This window comes from Crotalus tigris, unplaced genomic scaffold, assembly GCF_016545835.1.
Source record: "Crotalus tigris isolate CLP2741 ecotype Arizona unplaced genomic scaffold, ASM1654583v1 scf7180000018829.1913635, whole genome shotgun sequence".
Lineage (NCBI taxonomy): Eukaryota > Metazoa > Chordata > Lepidosauria > Squamata > Viperidae > Crotalus > Crotalus tigris.
Genome location: NW_024097219.1, coordinates 1,082,282 through 1,104,192, shown reverse-complemented (window position 1 = coordinate 1,104,192; position 21,911 = coordinate 1,082,282). Strand labels below are relative to the sequence as shown.

General features: G+C 39.4%; 1 protein-coding gene across 10 annotated transcripts in view; it reads left to right on the top strand.

Annotated features, from left to right (window-relative positions):
• The window catches only part of UIMC1 (ubiquitin interaction motif containing 1), an 83,732-nt gene that overhangs the window by 39,981 nt on the left and 21,840 nt on the right, over positions 1–21,911 (top strand). For all 10 annotated transcript variants that reach the window (XM_039356783.1, XM_039356784.1, XM_039356787.1 and 7 more), the window contains 5 exons: positions 3,146–3,270; positions 3,628–4,761; positions 12,349–12,413; positions 14,986–15,074; positions 16,035–16,114. In XM_039356783.1, the coding sequence (XP_039212717.1) occupies positions 3,146–3,270; positions 3,628–4,761; positions 12,349–12,413; positions 14,986–15,074; positions 16,035–16,114 (1,493 nt within the window). The remainder of the gene's footprint in view (positions 1–3,145; positions 3,271–3,627; positions 4,762–12,348; positions 12,414–14,985; positions 15,075–16,034; positions 16,115–21,911) is intronic.

The following is a 21,911-nucleotide window of genomic DNA, read 5'->3' as shown; positions in this document are numbered from 1 at the left end:
AAGACCCCAGAAACGTGGGATTCCCGAGGGAAGGCCTAAGCACATCGCGAAAAGAAGCCTCCTTCACTGACGCTCATAATCAGCCACCAGAGCCGCAGCCGCAAGCTCTGGTAGAAAGGGAATTGATTTAATGTCGGCTGGGGACTAACAGCTGTTAGTCCTCAGTTGAATCCAACAAATTAGGGGCTGTGAGGGAGGTTATTTGTTGGGTTAGGTAGGGGGAGGAAAGGAAGGAGCCCCTCCCTTAGAGAAAACTCAGTTCGTATTTCCCCCCAAATCAGGAATTGAGAAGAAATTCTGAAGTTCCTGAATGGGAAAGAAAGGGAAAATTTGCTAATGGGAAGCCAAATTCTGTGCTGAATACAGCACTGCACAGCAAACTGGGGAAATGGGAAATCCACCAATATAGACTGTACCTGCCTAAGAGCCAAACTTGCATGTCTGTCCTGGGCGAGATCAAGTCAAGACTGGGATCTCTATGGTCCAGGACGGGTGTGGCAACTTTGGCTGACTTTATCTGATTGGGCAGGAATACAGTCTAAACCCATTGGTGGATTCTCCATCTCCAGTGCTGGAGAACAAGGCATTCAGCACACTTAAACCACTTTGTCTTGAAATGCTGACTTGGGCCAAGGGCATCTAAGCCTTCCTTCTGTGGTAGATACTGGTATTATTTCAGTATTTGCCAGAGCCTCCAGCTTGTGAGCACTTTGACCACCTCGGGAGGATATGGCTGCTCTCAGCCTTCCTGTAGAATAGGCTGGGTGGGAAAAGGTTGAGAGACAACCACAATCATTTTAAATTACTCTTTTCAGTCATGGCAGTTTTTAGTTGCATGGACTTCAAAGGCAGGCAGCATGGCCATTGAGGAGAATTTGGGGAGTGGATGTCCGTATACCTGGAAGTTGCTAAATCTGGAAGTATTGTTTTAAAGTATTCTGGTAGTGCTTGAGTTGCACCAGGTCCATGGTCAAATCAATTGAACAAAAAGCTTAGTTGTACAATGTATTCACAGTTGGGATACACAAGTGCTGGGCAGTGGGAATGAAGGATAAGAACTTTGTGCCTTCCATTAATAAAACTATTAGCAATGGAACAGTTACAATAGCTTTGCTATAATTACTATAATTCCAGTATCTTTACCCTTACTTTACTTACCTTGCTAACAAATTTAAACACCACTATTTCCATTTAAGACAGAAGTGGGTAATCTTTTTTCAGTCAAAGACTGCATTTCTATGGAAATGATGGGAGAATGGAATGAAAGTGAATGGGGCAGATCCGAAAGTGGGAGAGTCACTAATTCTCTTGCTTTTTGAGTCAACTATTCTCTCTCCCTCCCTCCCTCGCTCTCTTTTTTGAAACTTAGATTACACTATAAATAGTGATTTGATGACAATAGACTGCTTCTATGTGATGTAGCATTATGCCCTGTCAACACGTATTTCAGCCCATGTGGCAGCATGAAAGTGAGTTCAGAATTAAACGCCATCTTATCTCAGTTGTATCTTCATCAGATTTTGAGAAGTCCATGTTTTGCTTTTATGTTCCTTTCACAGCCAAACTGGCTTGCTGTCATTCTTTTGCAACTGAGAGAGAAATGGGGTTCAGTAATCTACCTGTCAGCTCTTATTCTCCTCTGGAGTTATTTCTTATGTGAACTGAACATATGTCAGAATGCTCTTGAAGACACAAAATTGTATTTTGTTTTGGTGCACAGAGAATTTTCACTAGAATGTTTCCTTATCTTACTGCAAGTTGATGTGTTTGTTCAAGATACTGCTTTCTTTCTTTGTTTTGTGCTCCTAAATACGGTATTTTGATGCTTTTGTTTCCCTTAGAATTGTTGTGTGGAAAAACTCACAACAGCCTATAATTATTTGATGGAAAAATGTTTTACAGTATTCTTCAGATCCTCAGAGGTTTTGAAACTCAGAGTAGAATCACTGAAGTTATCATGTGGCTTTCTGAGCATCAATATTTTTTGCCAACTAAAAATGGTGGATCAGAAATAACAGTGAATAGATGTTTTCTGAAGCTACTCGGGTTTTTTTGTGGTTCTTGTCTAATATGTTCTGGAAAATCTTGCTAGAGCTAGGAAGTAGATAGTAGCACCTATGAAATCATGCTAAAAGTTACTTGGCTATTGCAGTTTTTCTAAGTGAATTTTTTTTTCTGAACAGAATAATAACAGCATTCTCCAAGGTATTATTTTCTCTCTTTCTTCCCTACTACAAATTCTGGAGAACTTGGCACATGAGCTGTTCCACTTTATATTTTTGAAGGGAAAAGTATTGTGGTTTATTTTAGCTAAAAGTTTTTCAATAGGAAGGAAGTATCCTGCTTTGCCAATAGTCTAGAACTAATGTATATGTATATATATATATATATTATATATTATATCATTTATAATATATATATAATATATATGTAATATATAATAGTGTTATATATTATATATATTATAGTCTAGAACTATACTATTATATACATATAATATGTAATGTATTACATATATATTACATAATAGTCTAGAACGAAGGAGAAATTTCCTGACAGTTAGAACAATTAATCAATGGAATGACTTGCCTCCAGAAGTGGTGAATGCTCCAACAGTGGAGATTTTTAAGAAGAGGTTAGACAACCATTTGTCTGAAATGGTATAGGATTTCCTGCCTGAGCAGGGGGTTGGACTAGATGTCCTCCAAGGTTTCACTCTGTTATTCTGTAAAATATTCTTAAACCATTCTTTTGTGTTCAGTCTGCTGTTTTCCTCTGTTCTCTGATTTATATGTTGGATGCGAAAGTACAAAATAGAGCTTCTGCCGTATGATTATATGATAAAATATTTCATTATGATGAATGTATCTAAAAAGTCAACGTTATGGTTGCTGTGAGAACTTTAACTAACTGCCTGACTTGGGCTCAATTATTTGATATTTTTGAGAATGTATTATGCTATGTTTAGAACTGCTTATTCTAATTTTGAGAGTAGACACTATAATAATTTCCTATGTAATGGTTCTTATATAATTTAGGCTGATTTTTCCCCTTCTGAAGCTGAAAGTCTTCAGGCTCCTTCAGGTATAAGAATTAAGGGTCCATGATTTAATCATAATTTATAATTTTATTTTAATCTTCTCAGAGATGTCGGAAGATGAACAGTTTGCCTTGGCTTTAAAAATGAGTGAGCAAGAAGCCAGACAGTTAAATTCACAAGAGGAGGAAGAAGAAGAACTTTTGAGAAAAGCCATTGCTGAGAGCCTAAGTGTAAGTAGAAGAGATGCCCTCCTTTTACTCTTTTTTTGCCCTGCAGGTTTCAAAAATGACTTTTCTCCAAGGCTGGCTTATGTAAACTTCACTTGGAATCGTAGTCTTAGACAAAGCATCTGACAAGAGAGCAAATATAACAAATATATTTGTTAAGCTTTACTGTGCTAATGGACTTATTGATGCGTAATATCTAATTTCACCGTTGGCTATCACCGAGCAGATTAATGTGGAAGTATCATTTATGTTTTTTCACTGTGTAGAACAGCAGTCAATTTGATTTAATAATTAGAAGAATACATATAAACATACATGCAAACCATTTTCATTTTCTGTTTGCTCTTGTTCTTCCCGCAGAGCTGCCAGCCTTCTGAGTTTTCTGCTGCAGCGCCTTTGCCTCTCCTTTCCCAGGCATCAGTGTCTCCAGTGCAAAACCCCCCATCTGGAGCAGAGGATTCCCGGCTCCTTGAAGTTCCGCCAGCTTCCTCTGAGTCTCCTTGCTCCAAGTACAGCTCCCTCTTTCCAAGTGACAGAGCTGATGAGAACAGGCAGACAGATGTCACCAAGAGTCCCCTGGTAGTACTGACGAGGTTAAGCCAGGACATAGTTGAAAACTCACTAGTCTCTAGCATAATTGTATCTCCAGGGGACAGCCAGCCTTTTGGAAGGTCAGGCCCTTCCTCGCCGGCTGGGAGCTGCTCCAGTGAGGCATCACTTAGTGCAGAAGAGGAGTTACCTATTATCCAAAGTCCCACCTTTCCCCAAAGACCTCGGAGGTCTTGGCAACTGGCACCCCGGAGGCTCTTTCTGGAAAAGAGCAGCCTTCTAACACCAAGAGATAAAGAAATGGAACATTCCCCAAATTACTTAAAAGGTAATCCTCATGTTGATTGCCCAGGAGCCCTACAGAAGGAAGTCCAGCAGCAGAGTACTTCTGATCATGACGGAAGTCCTTCCAAGTTTGGAGATCAGGCTGAGCATGGCAAAAATACACGTGGGTCTGCTGAGCTTGTCGAAAGGACTGGCCTCCCAGAAAGCGCCCTGCCAACTTGCACCCTTCCTTGGACTGACAAGAAATGCCGACGTGAAGAACCGGATGTGGTGCACTATTATTGGGGTGTTCCGTTCTGCCCCAAAGGAATAGATCCTAACAGATATACTCAAGTCATCCTGTGCCAGCTTGAGGTTTACCAGAAAAGCCTGAAACAGGCTCAGCGGCAGCTCCTGCTGAAGAAGCCATTTGGGCAACCGATTGTTCCTAATTCACGTTCTCTGAGACAAAGTGAACTTGCAAAAGAGGAGGAAACATCACGACAAAGAGAAGATACCGATGATCAAGAAGGGGAAGACCAGGATGAGAAAAAGGAACCCGATAATGTGGCCTGGCTCCTTTCCCGAGTAAATGGAGAGTTTTACAAACATCCAGCGCAGGATGTAGCAGAGGGAAGAAACTCTGAGTGTGGAGATGAACCAGCAAGCAGCTCTCTTCAGGTAAGTTTGCCCTACCTGGAGAATTATGGATCAACAACAACAACAACAACAAAAAGAGCAGAATGGCTAAGCATTTTGCCGCGTGCACGTTCTTAGATCAAAATGGCAGGGAATTATGCTATTGATTTTTCAGCAGTAAAGGTAAGGTTAAAGGGAATTCTAGGGGACACAGAGAATTGTTTGGGAGTTGTAAATTTCCAACTGCTGTGCTGAATGCTATCCAGTGATGCTTCAAGGGTTCTGAAGCCATTAGAGTCCTCTGAAAATCTGCTTTTAAGAGTACAGATAGTCCTTGACTTATGATCACAATGGAGCCAAAAAAAAAGACAATTTTTTAAATTGAGTTTTGCCCCATTTTATGATCTTTTTTGCTAGAATTGTTAAACGAATCCCTGCAGTTCTTAAGTGAATCATGCAGTCATTCAGTGAATCTGGCTTTTCCCCCCCTTTGACTTGGCTTGTTGGAAGCTGGCTAGGAAGGTTACAAATGGTGATCACATGATCACAACTGTACAACTGCCATAATTACAAGCCAGGTGCCAACCTTCCTGATTTTGTTCATGTGACCGTGGGGATGCGACAGTGGTTGTAAGTGTGAAAATTAGTGATAAGCCATTTTTTTCAGTGCTGTTTTTCATTTCAAACAGTCACTAAATGAAGGATTGTAAGTCGAGGACTACCTATATACTAATTTAGTTTTTACAATGTAAATAAAATTATATTCACAAAGTCACACAGCACTGTAGAATAAACTGATGCTCTGGGTTGCTGATCAAGGGGTTTTGCTAAAATAATGGCTAGATCAGTGGTGGCGAACCTATGGCACGGGTGCCATGAGGTGGCACTCAGAGCGCTCTCTGTGGGCACGCGCACCGTCGCCCCAGTCCTAGGCCTTCAGCTGGGTTTTATAAAACCTTTTCACTTTAGGCCTCTGCCACCGTGCGCAAAAAAAAAAAAAAGGTTCAATCAATCAGTCAATTTCAACTTCTTGCGGGAAAAAAAAAGATCTTGCAAAGTTGGAATTGATTTATTGAACTTTTTAGTCCCACCCATTCTGTTACCACCGCAGCCACGCCCATCCACTTGGCCATACCCACCCGGCACCCGACGATGCATAAGTGGGTTTTGGGTTGCAGTTTGGGCACTCGGTCTCTAAACGGTTCGCCATCACTGGGCTAGATTATTTGCATTTATTAGAATCAACAAGATATGGAATCTGTATGGTATTATATTTGGACAGTTGTGGTGGAACATGGTTTGTTTTCAGCTGTGAACTTTTGCTAGTCTGAGCTGAAATTTTAATTTATATTATTGAATTTGTTTTATTGCTTTGTCCTTTGGAGTTATTACATTTCCCAAACCTATCAATCTTTCATGCTTCCTCTGTGTTTCTGCTTTGCATTTTTGAGCAGTGCACTCTCCTTTTTCATTCATTGTATTATAGGACAAAAAAATGAGGAAAACTTCATAGTCTCTCTAGTTGTCAAAGTTTATGCAGTGGGGCCAGAACTAAGCTTAATCTTGGTTTCGTTTGCTGAAAGTATCCTTTAAATATCTATTGAGTGGCCGCTAGGTGTCAGGTTTTCTCTCTTCAGGGGCAAGAGGCAGCTTTTGGTCACCACCGTGTCTTAAACCCATTGCTAGTCAGATGAAGTATTTATTGCTGTTGTATTTTAAGTTTGTGTCAGCCTTTTTCAACCCTCATTTTTCATAATGACTTCGCTGCTAGATCATTGTATAACTTTATCTTCTTCCGACTGAAGCTGAACCTTGTGGTTACTATTTTCGAGTATATTTGATTGTTTATCCTGGTGATGGAAAGATACTTAACTTGTTTTGTGATATTTATATTCAACCTTATAATATTGAACATTCTGAGGAAAATCTGTCAACGTCTTCATTTTCTTTTAGAAATGGAGGAGCAGTACAGTTTGTGCTTTAGGTCTCACAGACTTGGATCCAAAGTGGTTATATTGAAACAACCTTAAAGATGACCTGGAAAGAGAAACAGTTGGCTTTGTGCCCAATTTCTTTACTCACTTACGATAAGCTGGCAATTTCACCTGAATGGTTTAAGGTCAAACTTTCTGTTCTCTTGTTGGAACTTCTGACCATATTTAATTTGGAATGTATTTTGGCAAGTGAAATGCACAGGAAACCTCCATCACTGCTGAATTCTTGAGCTTTTTATGCAGCTCAAGTTGGGGAATAATGGTCTTGACATTTAAAATTGCTTTAGGACCACAAGAGACAAATGGCATAATTGGGGAAACTTGAAAATACAATTAAAATGCAAAAAGCTTAAGTCCTCACTTGTAAATAGACACAAAAACACTTTATAATAGTAGAACAGAGAAGTAAAGGCAGGAAGGCAGCCAAGTCTAACAATATGCTTCGCGACAGGTAATTTTTAACATTGCTTTTCTTTCTTCCACATGAAATAGAACATGGAAGCAGTGGGCAGATTATTCAAAGGTTACTTTCCATGTTTTAAGCTTCATTTGAGCATCGTATTTTTCTTTGTTGTAATTACCTACCAGCATACTTTGTCACAGTTTCAGTGCCCTTTGTGTTGACAGTAGTGGAAGCACTAATGTATTTAAAGTGCCAACGTGTCTCCTTAGTTGTTCAGTCCAAGCAGATGCTATCAGCCAGCTGCTTGGTTGAGCCACTTGTTACTATTACAGTATGTAGCTGAATAACTTGTCAATGTAAAATCTGCAAGGTGCTTTTTCGGGTGGTTTGCATTAGTGGCAAGCCTATTTAACTATGATACTTGCATTTGCTCACTTGCAAAATGAAGGCAACAGCTACAGTTTCTTCCAGTCTTCCCTAGTGATTCTTTGCTTACTGTGATTACATGTAATTGTGTTAAAATGGTTAAAGTGATTGAGTGACTCTTTCAAGCTCCATATGTTCTTCAGGAAGAAGCATATCCTTCTGTTGACATAGGGCAGTGTTTCCCAAACTTGACAATTTTAAGGCATGTGGACTTCAACTCCCAGAATTCCATAGCCAGCGTTGCTGGCTGTGGAATTCTGGGAGTTGAAATCCTCATGCCTTAAAATTGTCAAGTTTGGGAAACACTGACATAGGGGAACATTTTTCTTATTTGTTGTCCAGAGTGAAACAAGTGGTTGCAGCAGTTGTGGACTTCTGCTGAAAATAGTATTCCCATGAAACTGTTGCGAATACTCTAATCATGCTAATTCTCCATTCTCTCCTCCATTTTATGGGCAGCTACTTGGGATTCAGTCAATCAAAATAGAGCTGAAAAGGACTTCGGAGGTATTCTAGTCCATCCCCCTTCTTGTGCTTTGGAAAATAAGTTGACCTCCTCCTTTTTGTGGCAGCTTCTCAAATATTGGAATACTGCTATCATGTCCCCCCTGGTTCTTCTTTTCTCTAGACAAGCCAAACCCAAGTCCTGCAACTGTTCTTCATATGTTTTAGTCTCCAGGAATTTAATCATCTGGATTGAGGATAATTATTTCAAAAAGAGAGGGGGATGCTTTGGTATGGGGACAAGAGGCTTCAAATCTATCTAATTTAACATTAAGAATAATTATTATGACTGTTTCTTGTTAAGGAAGGAAGTCAGTTTCTTAATTTGTTTTCTAGGACTGATTGAACAAACATTAAGATCTTCTGAATCTGAATAAGCATGTTCCCTTAAAAAAAGGAACTGAGAAAGATAAATTTGGGGTTGATCATTTGTATTGTATTTTAAACATCTACTCTACAGTCTTAAGAATATAAGAGGAGGTTCTTTGCAAAGTGCAAAGGAAAAGCCAGTTTGATGTAGAGGCCTCAGGGTAGAAGCCAAAAGACTGTGATTTCTATAGGCACAAAGTCAACTGGGTGACCTTGCGCCAATCATTCTCTCTCCCAGCCCTAGGAAGGAGGAAAGGCAAAACCATTTTCGAAAAATCTTGCCAAGGGACTAATCTAGGCAGGTGCCAGGATTCAAATATATTACCTGATGGCACATACACACTGGAAAAGTATACTTGCTGAGTCCTAGGGCTATTTGCCTTTCCCCTTTTAAGCAGTGTTTGCAAGCTTTTCCCATAGCATTGACTCTGCTCTTGAAACATAGTCGGAAGGAGATTATGTGTAATAGCATTTGTCCCCACTTGTAGTTAGGACCATATTCTTCACCCAAAATGGATAACTCACAGTATGTTTGCTTAAATTGACAAAAAAAAAAAAAATATGGGGACGTAGGAAGAAGAGAGAAAGAGAAGAGTAAATGTGGGTGGGAGGAGGGAGATTGGGAAAAGAGAATTGAAAAACATAATCACAAATTTAGCAGAATAAGGAGTGTGACAGTTGTCAGGCTAGAGATTCTAGCTTTCTGCTCTCAGAATGTTTTCTTATTCTTTTACACCAAAAAGCTTTGTGTGTAGAAAAACACAGATAGGTAAATATTTAGCACCTGGCCCTGGAAGAATTCTCAAATCCAGAAAGCCACTTCATTTAAAATTTGTATAGTAGAACATATTTACTTTTCAGAATAGGCACTTAGTACAATTAGTTTCTCACTAATGTCTGTAGATATGAAATGATAATCCATTTGTCAACTTTATTTCCAACTGATTAATTCTGATGTGGACTTCATTTTTCAGGATGTATGTATGTATACACACACACACACACACACACACACACACATTCACAAAACATTTTGCAAGATTGTATTTCTCTTTTAGACAATAAAGGGATGCATTTAATATCTGAAATGTATTAATTCTCCAGATTGGTTCTTTTTCAGAGTTAGCTTTTATAACATCCTTGCTTCTGAATTTAACTTTTGAGTTTAGGTTTCATGAAAACAAACTCTTGTTATGATTATTATCCCAACTTGTCCAACAGAGCATTGCCTTCTTTGCTGCAATTCTTGGTTTGTGTTGTTTTCTGTTTTGGTATTGGTTTTTAAGCAGATTTCCTTGATGAGAACTTAATTATGGGAAATTAGTTATGGTGGTTATCTAGTTTCTTCTAGCTTTTATTAGGACCCTGTAGCGATTTGATTTGAAGGAGACCTCCTTAAATACACTTCTAGGGCAGTGATGGTGAACCTTTTAGAGACCAAGTGCCTAAACCGCAACCCAAAACCCACTTATTTATCGCAAAGTGCCAGGGCTGCATCAGCATTGTGGTACCCTCGGGATTGGGGTGGGCGTGGCCTACTGGGTGGGCATGGCAGGATTGGGGGAGATCCAGGGGGTCTCTGGTGGGTGGGGCAGTGGGCAGGCGGCTCATCCTGCGGGGTGAGGCAGGGGGTAAGGCGGGGGTGCCATTGCTGCGAGGCGAGGTGGGGGCGGCTGCTGCCTGATACTATCAGCCCCCGCACACAGAGGCCAGCGAGCTCATGGGGGGGGCGTGCTCTACCACCTCTACTCAAGCTTGCTAGCCAGCTGCTTCACCTCCTTTGTGCTGGGTGGGACAGCCACTCCGGGCGCCAGCGGTGGCCTAATGGACCTGCGCGAGCTGGTGGTGATGGTGGCAGGCGTTCCCCAGAGAGGGCTCTGAGTGCCGCCTCTGGCCCGCGTGCCATAGGTTCGCCATCACTGTTCTAGGGGAATAAGAATGTATGCCATAATTCCCAGGAAAAGACCCAGCTTCTTGAAGGAGTTGCCAGCAAGTATTAGGTGACCTTTTCCTTTTGGGAACTTCTTCTTCTAACTTTTTTGATTTTGAAATCAGATGATCTTTGGGTCTCTTGAGATGTGTAATAGTTGAGGTAGTCCTCAACATACGACCTCAGTTGAGCCCCCAAACTTTTGTTGCTAAGCATGGCATTTGTTAAGTGAATCTTGCCACAGTTATTAAGTGAATCACTGCAGTTGTTCACTTAGTCACCCGGTCGTTAAGTGAATCTGGCTTCCCCGTGGACTTTGCTTGTCGGAAGGTCACAAAAGGTGATCACACGACCCCGGGACACTGCAGCCATTGTTAAGTATGGATCAGTTGCCAAGCCTCTGAATTTTGATCATGTGATCACGGAGAATGCCGCAAGGGTGGTAAGTGTGAAAAATGATCATAAGTTACTTTTTTTAAAATTTTTTATTGAAAATTTTATAAAGTTTTTACAATAAAATACTTCCCCCCTCCCACCCCCCCCATAACCCTCCCCCTCCTTCCCAGAACTGAATACAGGGTTAAAAAAAAAACAAAAAAACCCATACAAATTAAATGAACATCAATCAACTATACATACATCCAAAAAATTAAAAGTACTTTAACTCCAGTACATAGAAACAATAAATCCAACCATAGCCACATTAAACTATAAATTATTCAAAAGCTAAATAATACTTTCTAATCCCATATTTATTCTGTACAAAATTTACCCATCTTTTCCACACAGAGTTATATCTCTCTTGTGAATTGTCTTTCAGATAAGCCGAAATTTTTGCCATTTCTGATAAATAAGAAACTTTAAGAAACCATTCCTCTAGAGTAGGCAAGGAATCTTTCTTCCAATATTGCCCAATCAAGAACCTTGCCGCCGTAATAAAGTTCAACATTAAAGTAATCTCTTTGCCATCACAATCTTCAATAATAACTAACAAAAATAATTGTGGTGTAAATTTTATCCTTCTATTAAAAATCTTCTGAATGTTCCACCAAATCTTAATCCAAAAAGCCTTTATATTTCTACATGACCACCAAATATGATAGTACGTTGCATCCAAACAACCACATCTCCAACATTTGGGCTGTACATTCGGATACATACGAGACAGCTTTTGTGGATCAAGATGCCACCTATAAAACATTTTATAAAAATTTTCTCGCAAATTTTGAGCTTGGGTAAACTTAACATTCCTCACCCAAATTATCTCCCATGTATCTAATAAAATCGGCTCTTCAAAATTTTGAGCCCATTTAACCATACAATCTTTAACTAATTCTGTTTCTGAATCCAATTCCACTAAAACATTATAAACTCTTTTTATATGAGTTCGATTTTGATCTTTAATTTGTTTCATCAAATCTCCTTTAGAATTATAACATCCTGAGCAGCAATCTGAAATCTCTGATTATAAAATCATGTTACTTTTTTGTGAGTCACTTCAAACGGTCACTAAATGAACAGCTGTAAGTCGAGGACTACTTGTAAATATAGTCAATAATATAATGTATAGTCTGCAGAAATGGACAGATTAACGTTAGAGATTAAAGAGAAAGAAGACTCAGTTTATTTTAAAATATGGGAAATTTTTGTGTCAATGGTTAGCAAAATGAGTTAACGAAAAGTGAAACTTATTAAGAGGATTGACTTTTTCTTTTGATTAATTGATATGTTTTACAATATTTGCTACTTTTGTTGACCACAGTTACTTATTATTATATTAACCCTGTTGAACACTTGTATCCGGATGATAGTTTGCTTGCTAAAGCGTGGAATGTTATTGGGGGTAACCGCATTGTTGTACCCATTCCCACTCTGAACCTTATCCCGAATTCCACTATCCACAATGATCCTTGTTTTCCCATACCCTGATAAAATTTAATAAAATATCGGGAAAGAAATAATATAATGTATAGTCAAATAATAATTACGTTTTTTCTTCTTAGGCTTCCCAAGTGCTGTTTGCAGAAGATATGCTTGAAGAAAGGGAGCCTGTGCAGATTACACAAAGGCAAGGAGATATATTTCATCACTGTTGATTCTGTAATAACCAAAATGGTTACTAAGCAAGACTACTTATATTGCATGTATGGTCCAGCAGAAGAGAATAGCCATCGGAAATGTGCCCCATTCTTTAAAATATAAAGGAAAAAGTATCCATTGCAACAAAGATTTTTTCATAAGTACAGCTCCTGGCCAGAAAAATGTGATGATTTAATTTGATATTGCTCAAAGCAGTAGGCTTTCGGGAATAGCGACAGCAATAAATCCAGAGTCCGTATGAAGGCATGGGTTTTGTGTATGCGTCTGTGTGTGCACGCACAAATGTGGATGTGTATGAAACGGAAAGAATAGAAGAGGAATCTAAGAAAATCAACCTAATAGTGACAATATTTGTTTCCTTGAGACAACAATGTTCTTGGAAGCCCAAATAAGGTAGGAACGAGTGAGGCATGTAATTTGGGAGTTTCAAAGTCTGTTTCCTTCAGGAAAAGGAAACAGAAGGACTGGGAGCTGCTGCTTACTTTTTACATTTGGGTCACTGCTACGTACCTTCTTTAGCAGGAATAGCAAGATGACCATTTCTAGGGATATATTCTTTGAAGTCTGCTTCTTAGAAGCTTCGTAAAGCAAGAATTAAATGTGCAAGCTCAGAAAATGAAGGCTGTTTGAGGAGATGGCACAGGTCAGGGAGTGTTTCATGAAATAAATTCCCAGGAAAGTTCCAATATTTGTGCTCAATCAGAAGTTGCTGGGAAAAGCCACTTAATTCTTAGGTTGTTTTCCCAGGTCTTATAATTAAATGGCCTTGGCATGAGGCCACCACTTTTTCACTGCCTGATATCCTCTTCTCATTGATCTAACAACATTTTGGCTGAATGCTGAACGAGGGAGCAGATTAACTGATGTGATAACTCTTCCCACTCTGCAACAAGGAAGGAATAATATGTACAGAATTACGCAAGGAATTTGTTGGTTTGTTTTTTATAGTAATGCTTTTTTTGGGGGGGTGAGATATTCAAGTGTGGGTCAGTTTCTTTGTCACTATTACTGTCAGGAGGGACTGAATGGGGAAAAGCAAAGGAGGGGGGAAAAACCCTCTTGTTTCTTCACTGTGACATTGTTTGGGAAGTATTCATTAGCTAGCATTTAAAAGGAAAAGCCCTAATTCTGGATGGCATTTATCTACATTTCAAATGGTCATAATGCAAAACCATCAATCTCTTAAGACCTCATCAGACCTCTGGGATCAAGGCTGACCATTCCATACTGTGACATCTAATTTCATTAGAAACTGCATCTGCCTTGAACTAACCATAGCCATGCTGTTCTCGGTCTTGTGCACATTAAAAGCTGCCATCTGGCAAGTGGCCCTTGGCCAGCAGAGCCCCGTGCTGGATGGCGCACGGCACCCAAGTTAGTAGGTTTCAAACGCTCTTTGGTTCTTCAGCTTCTGGAGTAATTTTGGAAATGGTTTCTTCCAAAGACATTTTCCTCTGCTGGTTTCCGTGGACCACTCAGCTTTATTGTTTCCTAGCTTATGCAAAGTACAGATTGAGAGACAGAGATTGAGATTTTAATAAATGGTTATATGTTTTGTTACCAAGAGATAGTTGACGTAGCAAGCAATGCATGAGGACTTCAGGTTGATTAGCCTGTTTTATAAAGGTCATAGCAAATTGTTTAGCATGAGGCCTTTTGATGTAAATCTTGATAGTTTACGTGGAGCTTGGCTTCATAACAACTGGTTTAAAGTAGTTTTATTAACAGTTATGTTAAATGATTATTTAATATTTATTAGTAGTTTTATTTTATTTAAAGAGTGAGAGAAGTCACGTGATTTTCCATTAGAATTTTCTTATTTATCATAAATTGGCAAGGACCGTTTCTGGCTGCTTAATTTAGTAACTATTTTCTTCAGTCAGTCCTGGGATTTATGTTTTTTATATATACACTTGCATATTTGATCACTCCAGCAAGGGAACTACACAGAATTCACGGGAAGTAGGAAAGGATGGTTATGTTGTAGTAGCTTAGCCTCTTTCTCTTATGACATGGAAACAACATGACTTTGCTGGAAAGTGGAAATGAGAGGAACTGGGCAAAGTTGAATGTAGCATAAGAAAAAAAAATGCTGTTTTCATGTTGGCAAGTCTTTGCTAAACAGAAACATTGAATTGTGTCAGATTCCTGCCTTCTGAGTGTAGTGATGATAACAGAAAAAACTGATCAGTAAAATATGGATAATGAAGCGTTCATTGTCAAAAAGATCATTACTCTGTTCTGTTTTAAGGAGTTACTAAGCATATGGCTGTTTTGCTACCTGGCATATTCCTGTGACCAGGACTAAAAAGCATCAAAGAAACATTTAGAGATCTCAGTAAACAGCCTTCCTTTTGCACATTTCTTTTAGGACATGTGGGGAGGCAAATTGTTTGCAGGCTTTTTCTTGAGACACTTTTTTTATTCTTGTTGCATTCTCTCCTGCTACCCTCTTTGAATAAGCAGAGCTTACAGAATTCCATCCGCCTTTCATCGAATGCTTTGTGTCTTTGATTTATCATGTGTTTGTGTTTTGGCAGCATTTCTGCCTTGACTCCCTTGGACAATACGAAGAACCCAGACATTGCCACAGAGGATCACGCTGAGGAGGAAATCACTGTGTGCCCTGGTATGACCTCTGCTACAATTTATTTGCAATTTTGAGTCAGAAAGGTTATGTCCTTTCCTTTCAGGCAGGCCCATATTGTTTATTATTAAGTGGGACTTCAGAGCATTCCCCCCCCCCCCCATAAGCCCTTTGCTTCCATGGTATATTGCCTGCAGATGCTTCTTGCCCCATTATTTTCCTTTTTCTATTGTTTGCTTGGCACCAGACTGAGGGTGAAATAAGTAATACTTGCTGAGCTGCTTTGTTTTGAATAAGTGCTATTTTGGTAAGTCTTTATAGTGACCTTTTTTTCTTAGTTAGATTTAACAGGACAAGATCTCTTGATCCTGTCTTTCAGAGACTGAGTGAAATACTTGTTCCTCCTAGTTCTGAATGAACAACTTGATTCAGCGAAGGAGAAATGGTTCAAGGTTAAACTGTTTTCTTCCAAAGCCATTCTAATTCTGACATTATTTTCTTAAAGCAAGCTTTTTTCCGTTGTATATTTGACACAGGATTAAGTTTAATTGTGAGGTTTCCTACAGGTGATTTGGCTAAGGTTTTTATCGAGGGAAGTATAAGGATACAAAGAAAATACCGGCCACGTAGTGCTGAGCTGAGGGGTTTTATTCTTGCATAATATTATTCACCAGCTTGCACCAACAGTGTACAGTTTACATGCCCTTCTGTTCCCTGTTTCTCGTTAAGCCATAGAGTGGCATTAGTTTTATCTACACATGGCTGCACTATGGCTTTAAACTTCTACTTCAGCTGTGTTGTTGCACATTGTCTGCTAACATTTGTGACAAGTCTAAAAAATGTTTAGAAACTGTGAAGACACTGTAAAGCAAATGGGGATACGTTTTATCAGCTAGTGTGGAGTGTGCTGGGAGCGGGAGGGGGTTGGAAGGGGCTTACAGAGTCTAGGAAGGGGGTGGGCTGCCCCCGCCGCTGCTTTTAACATGGAGATTTCTGTTGCAGAAACCCAGCAGAGTCCATCACAAGCGGTTGAGCCTGAGAGTGGAGAAATCCATTCATCCAGCAAAGATGTCTTTCCGCAGGTAAGCAAGTCCTTAGGGAATAACAGCCAGTAAAAGCATCTGGAATGCGAAGTCTCATTTCTTACCCATTTTACAAAATGAGCTGCTTTGCAAACTAGGCAGCTTGCTAGAAAATCTCGTCCAGAAATGGCGTGCTCTCTTCTCGGGCCTCCTGGTGTTTCCTTTTCTTTTTATCATCAATTTCTCCTCCGTGGTTATGGCACTTCTTGTTCATTAAGGGTTTTCTGTTGACTTTCTCACATTTGTCATTTTGGGTGCAACACTTATCCGTATGGTGCTTTGTGAGCAGTAATATGCTAAAGTATGCCAGAGGACACCACTGGATGCTACTGTGGAAGGGCAACTAGTTGCTCCCGGCTCATGTTACAAGCATGAGAGCAAAATTGATTTCACAGTGAGATTAAACTCCCACCGTTGCTTATGGAAACGGAGTTGGGCAGAATGTGTGGTGTCAATGCTGGCTTGAATGGTGCTGTTGAATTTTGGACTGATGGCTACGTTCGTATTACTGCTTTCATTTAACGAGCTTAGATGCTTCTCTAAATTAACCCAGACAAAAATCTTCTCTTGCTTGTATCATTATCACCAGATGAATGCTGTTGGGTTGAGTTTTCTCTCCCTGTTTCAGTGTACCTGTGCTACAGTCACAGGCAGCTGTCATAACAATGACATCTGACTTCAGTTGCTGTTTCTGGTAAAGACAAATAGTTAAGTTGCAATTTAAGGGGGAGGGGATATCAGAAGAACTTCCAAGTGCTGTTCTGACAGGTTACATGAATGCAGCAAATTGAAGAATGCTTGACGAGGTGACTCGTATGTGAAAAGCTAATTCTTAAGAGTCCCCCCCCCCCAGCCTCCACAGGGTGTGTGTTTATACGAAGATGGCTATAGTATAGAGAGGCAGCATAACCTTGTCATAGACATGTTAATACATAGCTTAGGCCAGGGGTCTGCAACCTTGACAACTTTAAGACTTGTGGACTTCAGCTCCCAGAATTCCTCAGCCAGCATAGCTGGCTGAGGAATTCTGGGAGCTGAAGTCCACAAGTCTTACAAGTTATCAAGATTGCAGACCCCTGGCTTAGCCACTTAAGGCCAAGCGCCCTTAGTCTGCTAGAATTTGGGGCTGTATGAGAGAGTATATCAATGAATAGCCAAGTGCTTGTGGTCTAAAAGGGCAGTAGGGTGGTCTCAATTAGGAGAGGGTCCTTTATATTTTATGAAGGGGTTCTGGGCTGGAGTTAGGAGGGGGAGGATTTCTGTTGTGGTGCCGATTCATTGGAATGACATTTCCCTCGAAAGAAAGTATAAATAAGGCTTTGCTACAACTTAGGCTTAGGCTGCAAGTCTTTTTTTTTTTTTTTTATTCCTCCTGACATTTGAAAGGTTATGAAGGTGCAATTGAACTACTCATAGCTGTTGCAATGTTATTTTACGTATTTCATCATTGTATGCTGTGTTATCTATTCCTGGACTTAAAACACATTTTTCAAACACCATGCAATATACGAAGGTGCCTTTCCATGATAAGAGGTATATAAATATTTAAAATAATTAAATAAAAGAACTAGGCAGGCAGGCAGCAGGTAATCACTTGGAATAAGAAAGTAGCCCATCTTACAACTTGCCTTGTGGTGTTGAGCAGAGGGATCCAAATGCTACGGCATGATTTAATCCTCAGGTTAAACAGAGTTAGACGAAGCATAATAGTATCTTGAGTTCCGTGGCTGAGCAATTAATGAGACAAAACTATTCAGCAAGCTTGATTCTCTATCCACACTGTTGCTGCCTCATTTGCTGGCCCACAGAGGAGGTTTCAGCTGCAAACTGCAGGGGATACTGTGGCATTCCCCTTGGCTGGCTAGCCTGCCAATCATGCAGTTAAAGCATCTCTCTGCCATTCTCCCACGTCTTATCAAAAGCCATTCCGAGGGAAGGGACTGACAAGTGTTGCTACACAATACTGCATTTACATTTTCAATGAGTTATTTACTCTGGGAGTGTAAGCAGTTTGTTTGGACACCTGGCATTTGCGCTGCAAGGCTGTATAGAGTGGAAACGGGGTAGAAATAGACTGCTCCTCACATCTCTCTAAGTGTCATCTTATTAGGGTAACACCGATTTGATCAGAACGCCTCATCTTTGGCATGTCTCATTCTGTGCCTAGCATATCTTCACGACACACCAAAGAAAAATGAGATGTTGCAATGTTAAGATGTGAAATACTCAGAAGATGTGGTGGTGTACTAATAGTTGCCATATAACTTAACAGCCACAGAATTCCCACCTCAGTTTAATTATTTGCCTTAAGGTTTCTTTTAAAAAAAAAAGGATTTTGTGAGGGTTTGCCTGCAATTTAATTCTGATCACATGCCAGCAGGGTGAGAAAGCTGAGATTTTTTTTTAAAGGCCAATCATACAAATCCCCATACATGTAAGCAATGTTCAGTCAGTCAGTGAAATTCCTTATTGGTCTCTTACTTTACAATGTAAATTTTGTAATGAAACTGCTAAGCAACAGGCCTGTTTAAAAGAGACTGCTCATAAAACAAAACATGAAGCATGCCAAAGCCATCAATCAGACTGCCTCTGCTGATGGTTTCCTTGGAACTGAGAACTGAGCCATTCTAAGGACATAGATGACATTTTCTCTCCATTTCTCTTCACCTGTATCTGAATAAGAGAGAGTTTCTTAGTTTATCGTAATAAAAATAACCTTATCTTAGTTCATATAGAATATATTCCATCTAGCTAGTTTAAAATTTAAACAGACCTGTTAATGGTTCTGGCAAATCTTTGTTTGAAATGCTTAGGAATCTTTAAGTAGATTGATATTTGGAGAATATGATAGTAGCAGAGTCAGTTTGCCTGTTGAAAACTTGAGTATTTTAAGGAATAGGCTGTATGTTTCAGATGGGTAAACACATGGTGACTCTGAGACTCAAAATTGGTAACCTTGATGATATGTAGACAACAGTCTACAAAAAAATCCAAGAAAGAACTCTAAAGTACATTTTTTTTTATCTTCTCTCCCTGGTATAGAATTAGATATGATTTGCTAAACCAGTATGGTTCTCGTGTGCAAATCAAACCCCAAGATGGTTTTTAACTCAAAGTTCTGCTCATAACTCTTGTCAGTGGACAGCAGTGCACACATTTTTGGAAGAAGGGTGGGAACAAAAGATGTAAGTAAAGATTTTGGTAGGTAAGAATGTCTGCTTATTATGAGACAGCAACTTCTGGAATTTATGTTCCCATTATATCAAAGGATTTTTCCCAGTGTGTTTAGCTGTGATTTGTCACAGGCATAGAAACTGAATTAATGCTTTTGAAATATGCCAGATCTTATCTGGGCTCAGAAGCTAAGTACGGTCAGGCCTGGTTCCTATTTGAATGGAGACTTCTGAGGAACATCAAGGCTGGAAGGGGCAAACTCCTCTTTACTGCTACCAAGAAAACTATAGGGAGGTGTCCATGAAAGGATAATTTTAAAGAATAAGGATTTCTCTTGCATCACAGTTTCTTTTTGAAATAGATTAAATGGGCACAGTCTTTAAAGAGCCAAGGGGCTAGCTGCTGTCTCCCCTTTCTTTCCTCTAATTCTGGGGGGGGGGGTGGATTTTATGACTGCAAGAGACAGTTACAGCACCCTGGAATGAAGACAGAATCTGGATATAATTTCTGGGGGTTCCAGTAGGCAGCCTGTTTTCTCCACTCACATCCCTTTAGGGATAATTACAGATAGCTATTCTGAGCAATTAAACCGATAGAAAGAGCAAACTCTCATGGGTATGTCAGAAAATACACACTCTCTTTTTCATATAGTAAGTTTATTAAAAGTTACAAATAGAAAGTTAAAAACTAATACAAGCTAGAAAAAAAAGAATAAAAAATAGAAAGTGCAGAAATGAAAAAAAAAATAGAAAAGAAAAAAGTAAGAATATAGTAAAGAAAAAGAAAAGATATATACAAATGACTTCCCCCTTTACCACAAGTATAAACAATTTTAGTAATTTTTCATTTTCTCTTAAAACACAGTGAATGATCTCTTGTTCCCATATCTCATCTCTTACCTACAAACAAATCCTTAAAGATCTATTGTTCAGCCCTGATCAGCAAAAGTCTATTAAGAGTTACCAGAGATAACATATCTCTTTTAACCTGGATCAAATAAACCAGCTTTATATTTCTTTCTTTTACTTTTAACAATCTTGATATTTAGTACCTCCAAATAATGTCCTAGAGATTTCTCTTTTTTTTCTTTGCCCCTTCTCACAAAATTCTTCAAAGCTTTAATAAGCCTCTTTTGTAAATCCAGTATAGGAAAATTATCCAGGACTCAGAGTATGCTGACTGGCCTGTTCAATTTATTAAACAGGATTAGAGCATGTTTACAAGAATAATCTATTTCTTATCTTCAGGAGCTGAGAACTAAGTCACAAAATTGTCTTAATATTTTAAATTTTAGAGAAGCAACCTAGAACTAAGGAAAAATTTCCTGACAGTCTAGAACAGTTAATCAGTGGAACAACTTGCCTCCCAACGTTGTGGATGCTCCAACACTAGAAATTTTTAAGAAGAGATTGAACAACCATTTGTCTGAAATGGTGTAGGGCAGTGATGGCGAACCTTTTAGAGACCAAGTGCCCAAACTGCAACCCAAAACCCACTTATGCATCGTCGGGTGCCAGGTGGGTGTGGCCTATTGGGTGGGTGTGGCCCACTGGGTGGGCGTGGCTGCAGTGGTAACGGCAGACTGGGTGGGACTAAAAAGTTCAATCAATTCCAACTTTGCAAGATCTTTTTTTCCCACGAGAAGTTGAAATTGACTGATTGATTGAACCTTTTTTTTTGTACACGGCGGCGGAGGCCTAAAGTGAAAAGGTTTTATAAAACCCAGCTGAAGGCCTAGGACTGGGACGACGGCGCGCGTGCCCACATACAGGGCTCTGAGTGCCGCCTCTGGCACCCATGCCATAGGTTCGCCACCACTGGTGTAGAGTTTCCTGCCTGTAGCAGGGGATTGGACTAGAAGACCTCCAAAGTCCCTTCCAACTCTGTTATTCTGTTTTTTGAAGTATTTAAAAATATTTTGAGGACTGGGAGATGGAATCTAAGAAAGGAGTCCCTATTGACTGTCCCCTTCTAGAACAGTTGCATCAAAGAATTTACTGTATGATGTGGCTGAGTGCCTTTTAGAAACTTAAGTCACAGTATATTTTCTAAGCCATAATAGTTTAGTTTACTTTAGCTTGGACTGTGAATGTAACCATTGTGATTTGTTTACCATGCTTTATGTCTTGTATGAATAGTCACTGTGTCTTATTCAGCAACATGTGGTTAAAATAAATAGTAACTAGAAATGATCAGTCCAAGGAACAAGTCTCTCAGATCTCAGATTAGCATATTTTTAGGAAAAAAGATTAAAGTAAGAACTCACGAATTTTGCCAAGTACTTTACTTTGAGGATGATAATATAGATATTATAGGCTAATTGAGACTGACTTTCTTGCACTCGTTTAATATAAGGGGAGGGGCTGTCTTTTTTTGAGAAAGTAGGTCGGCTTGCATCTGTAGATTGTAAAAACTGCTAATAATCTTCCTGTGAAAATGAGAACCAGCTCTTACATCAGGCAAGAATGAATAAATACTGTAAATAAATAAATAAATGCTGCTCAGAGTCACCTTTTATCATGAGATGGGTGGCATAAATTTGATAGATAGATAGATAGACAGACAGACAGACAGACAGATAGAAAGATAGAAAGATTGATAGATAGAAATATTGATAGATAGA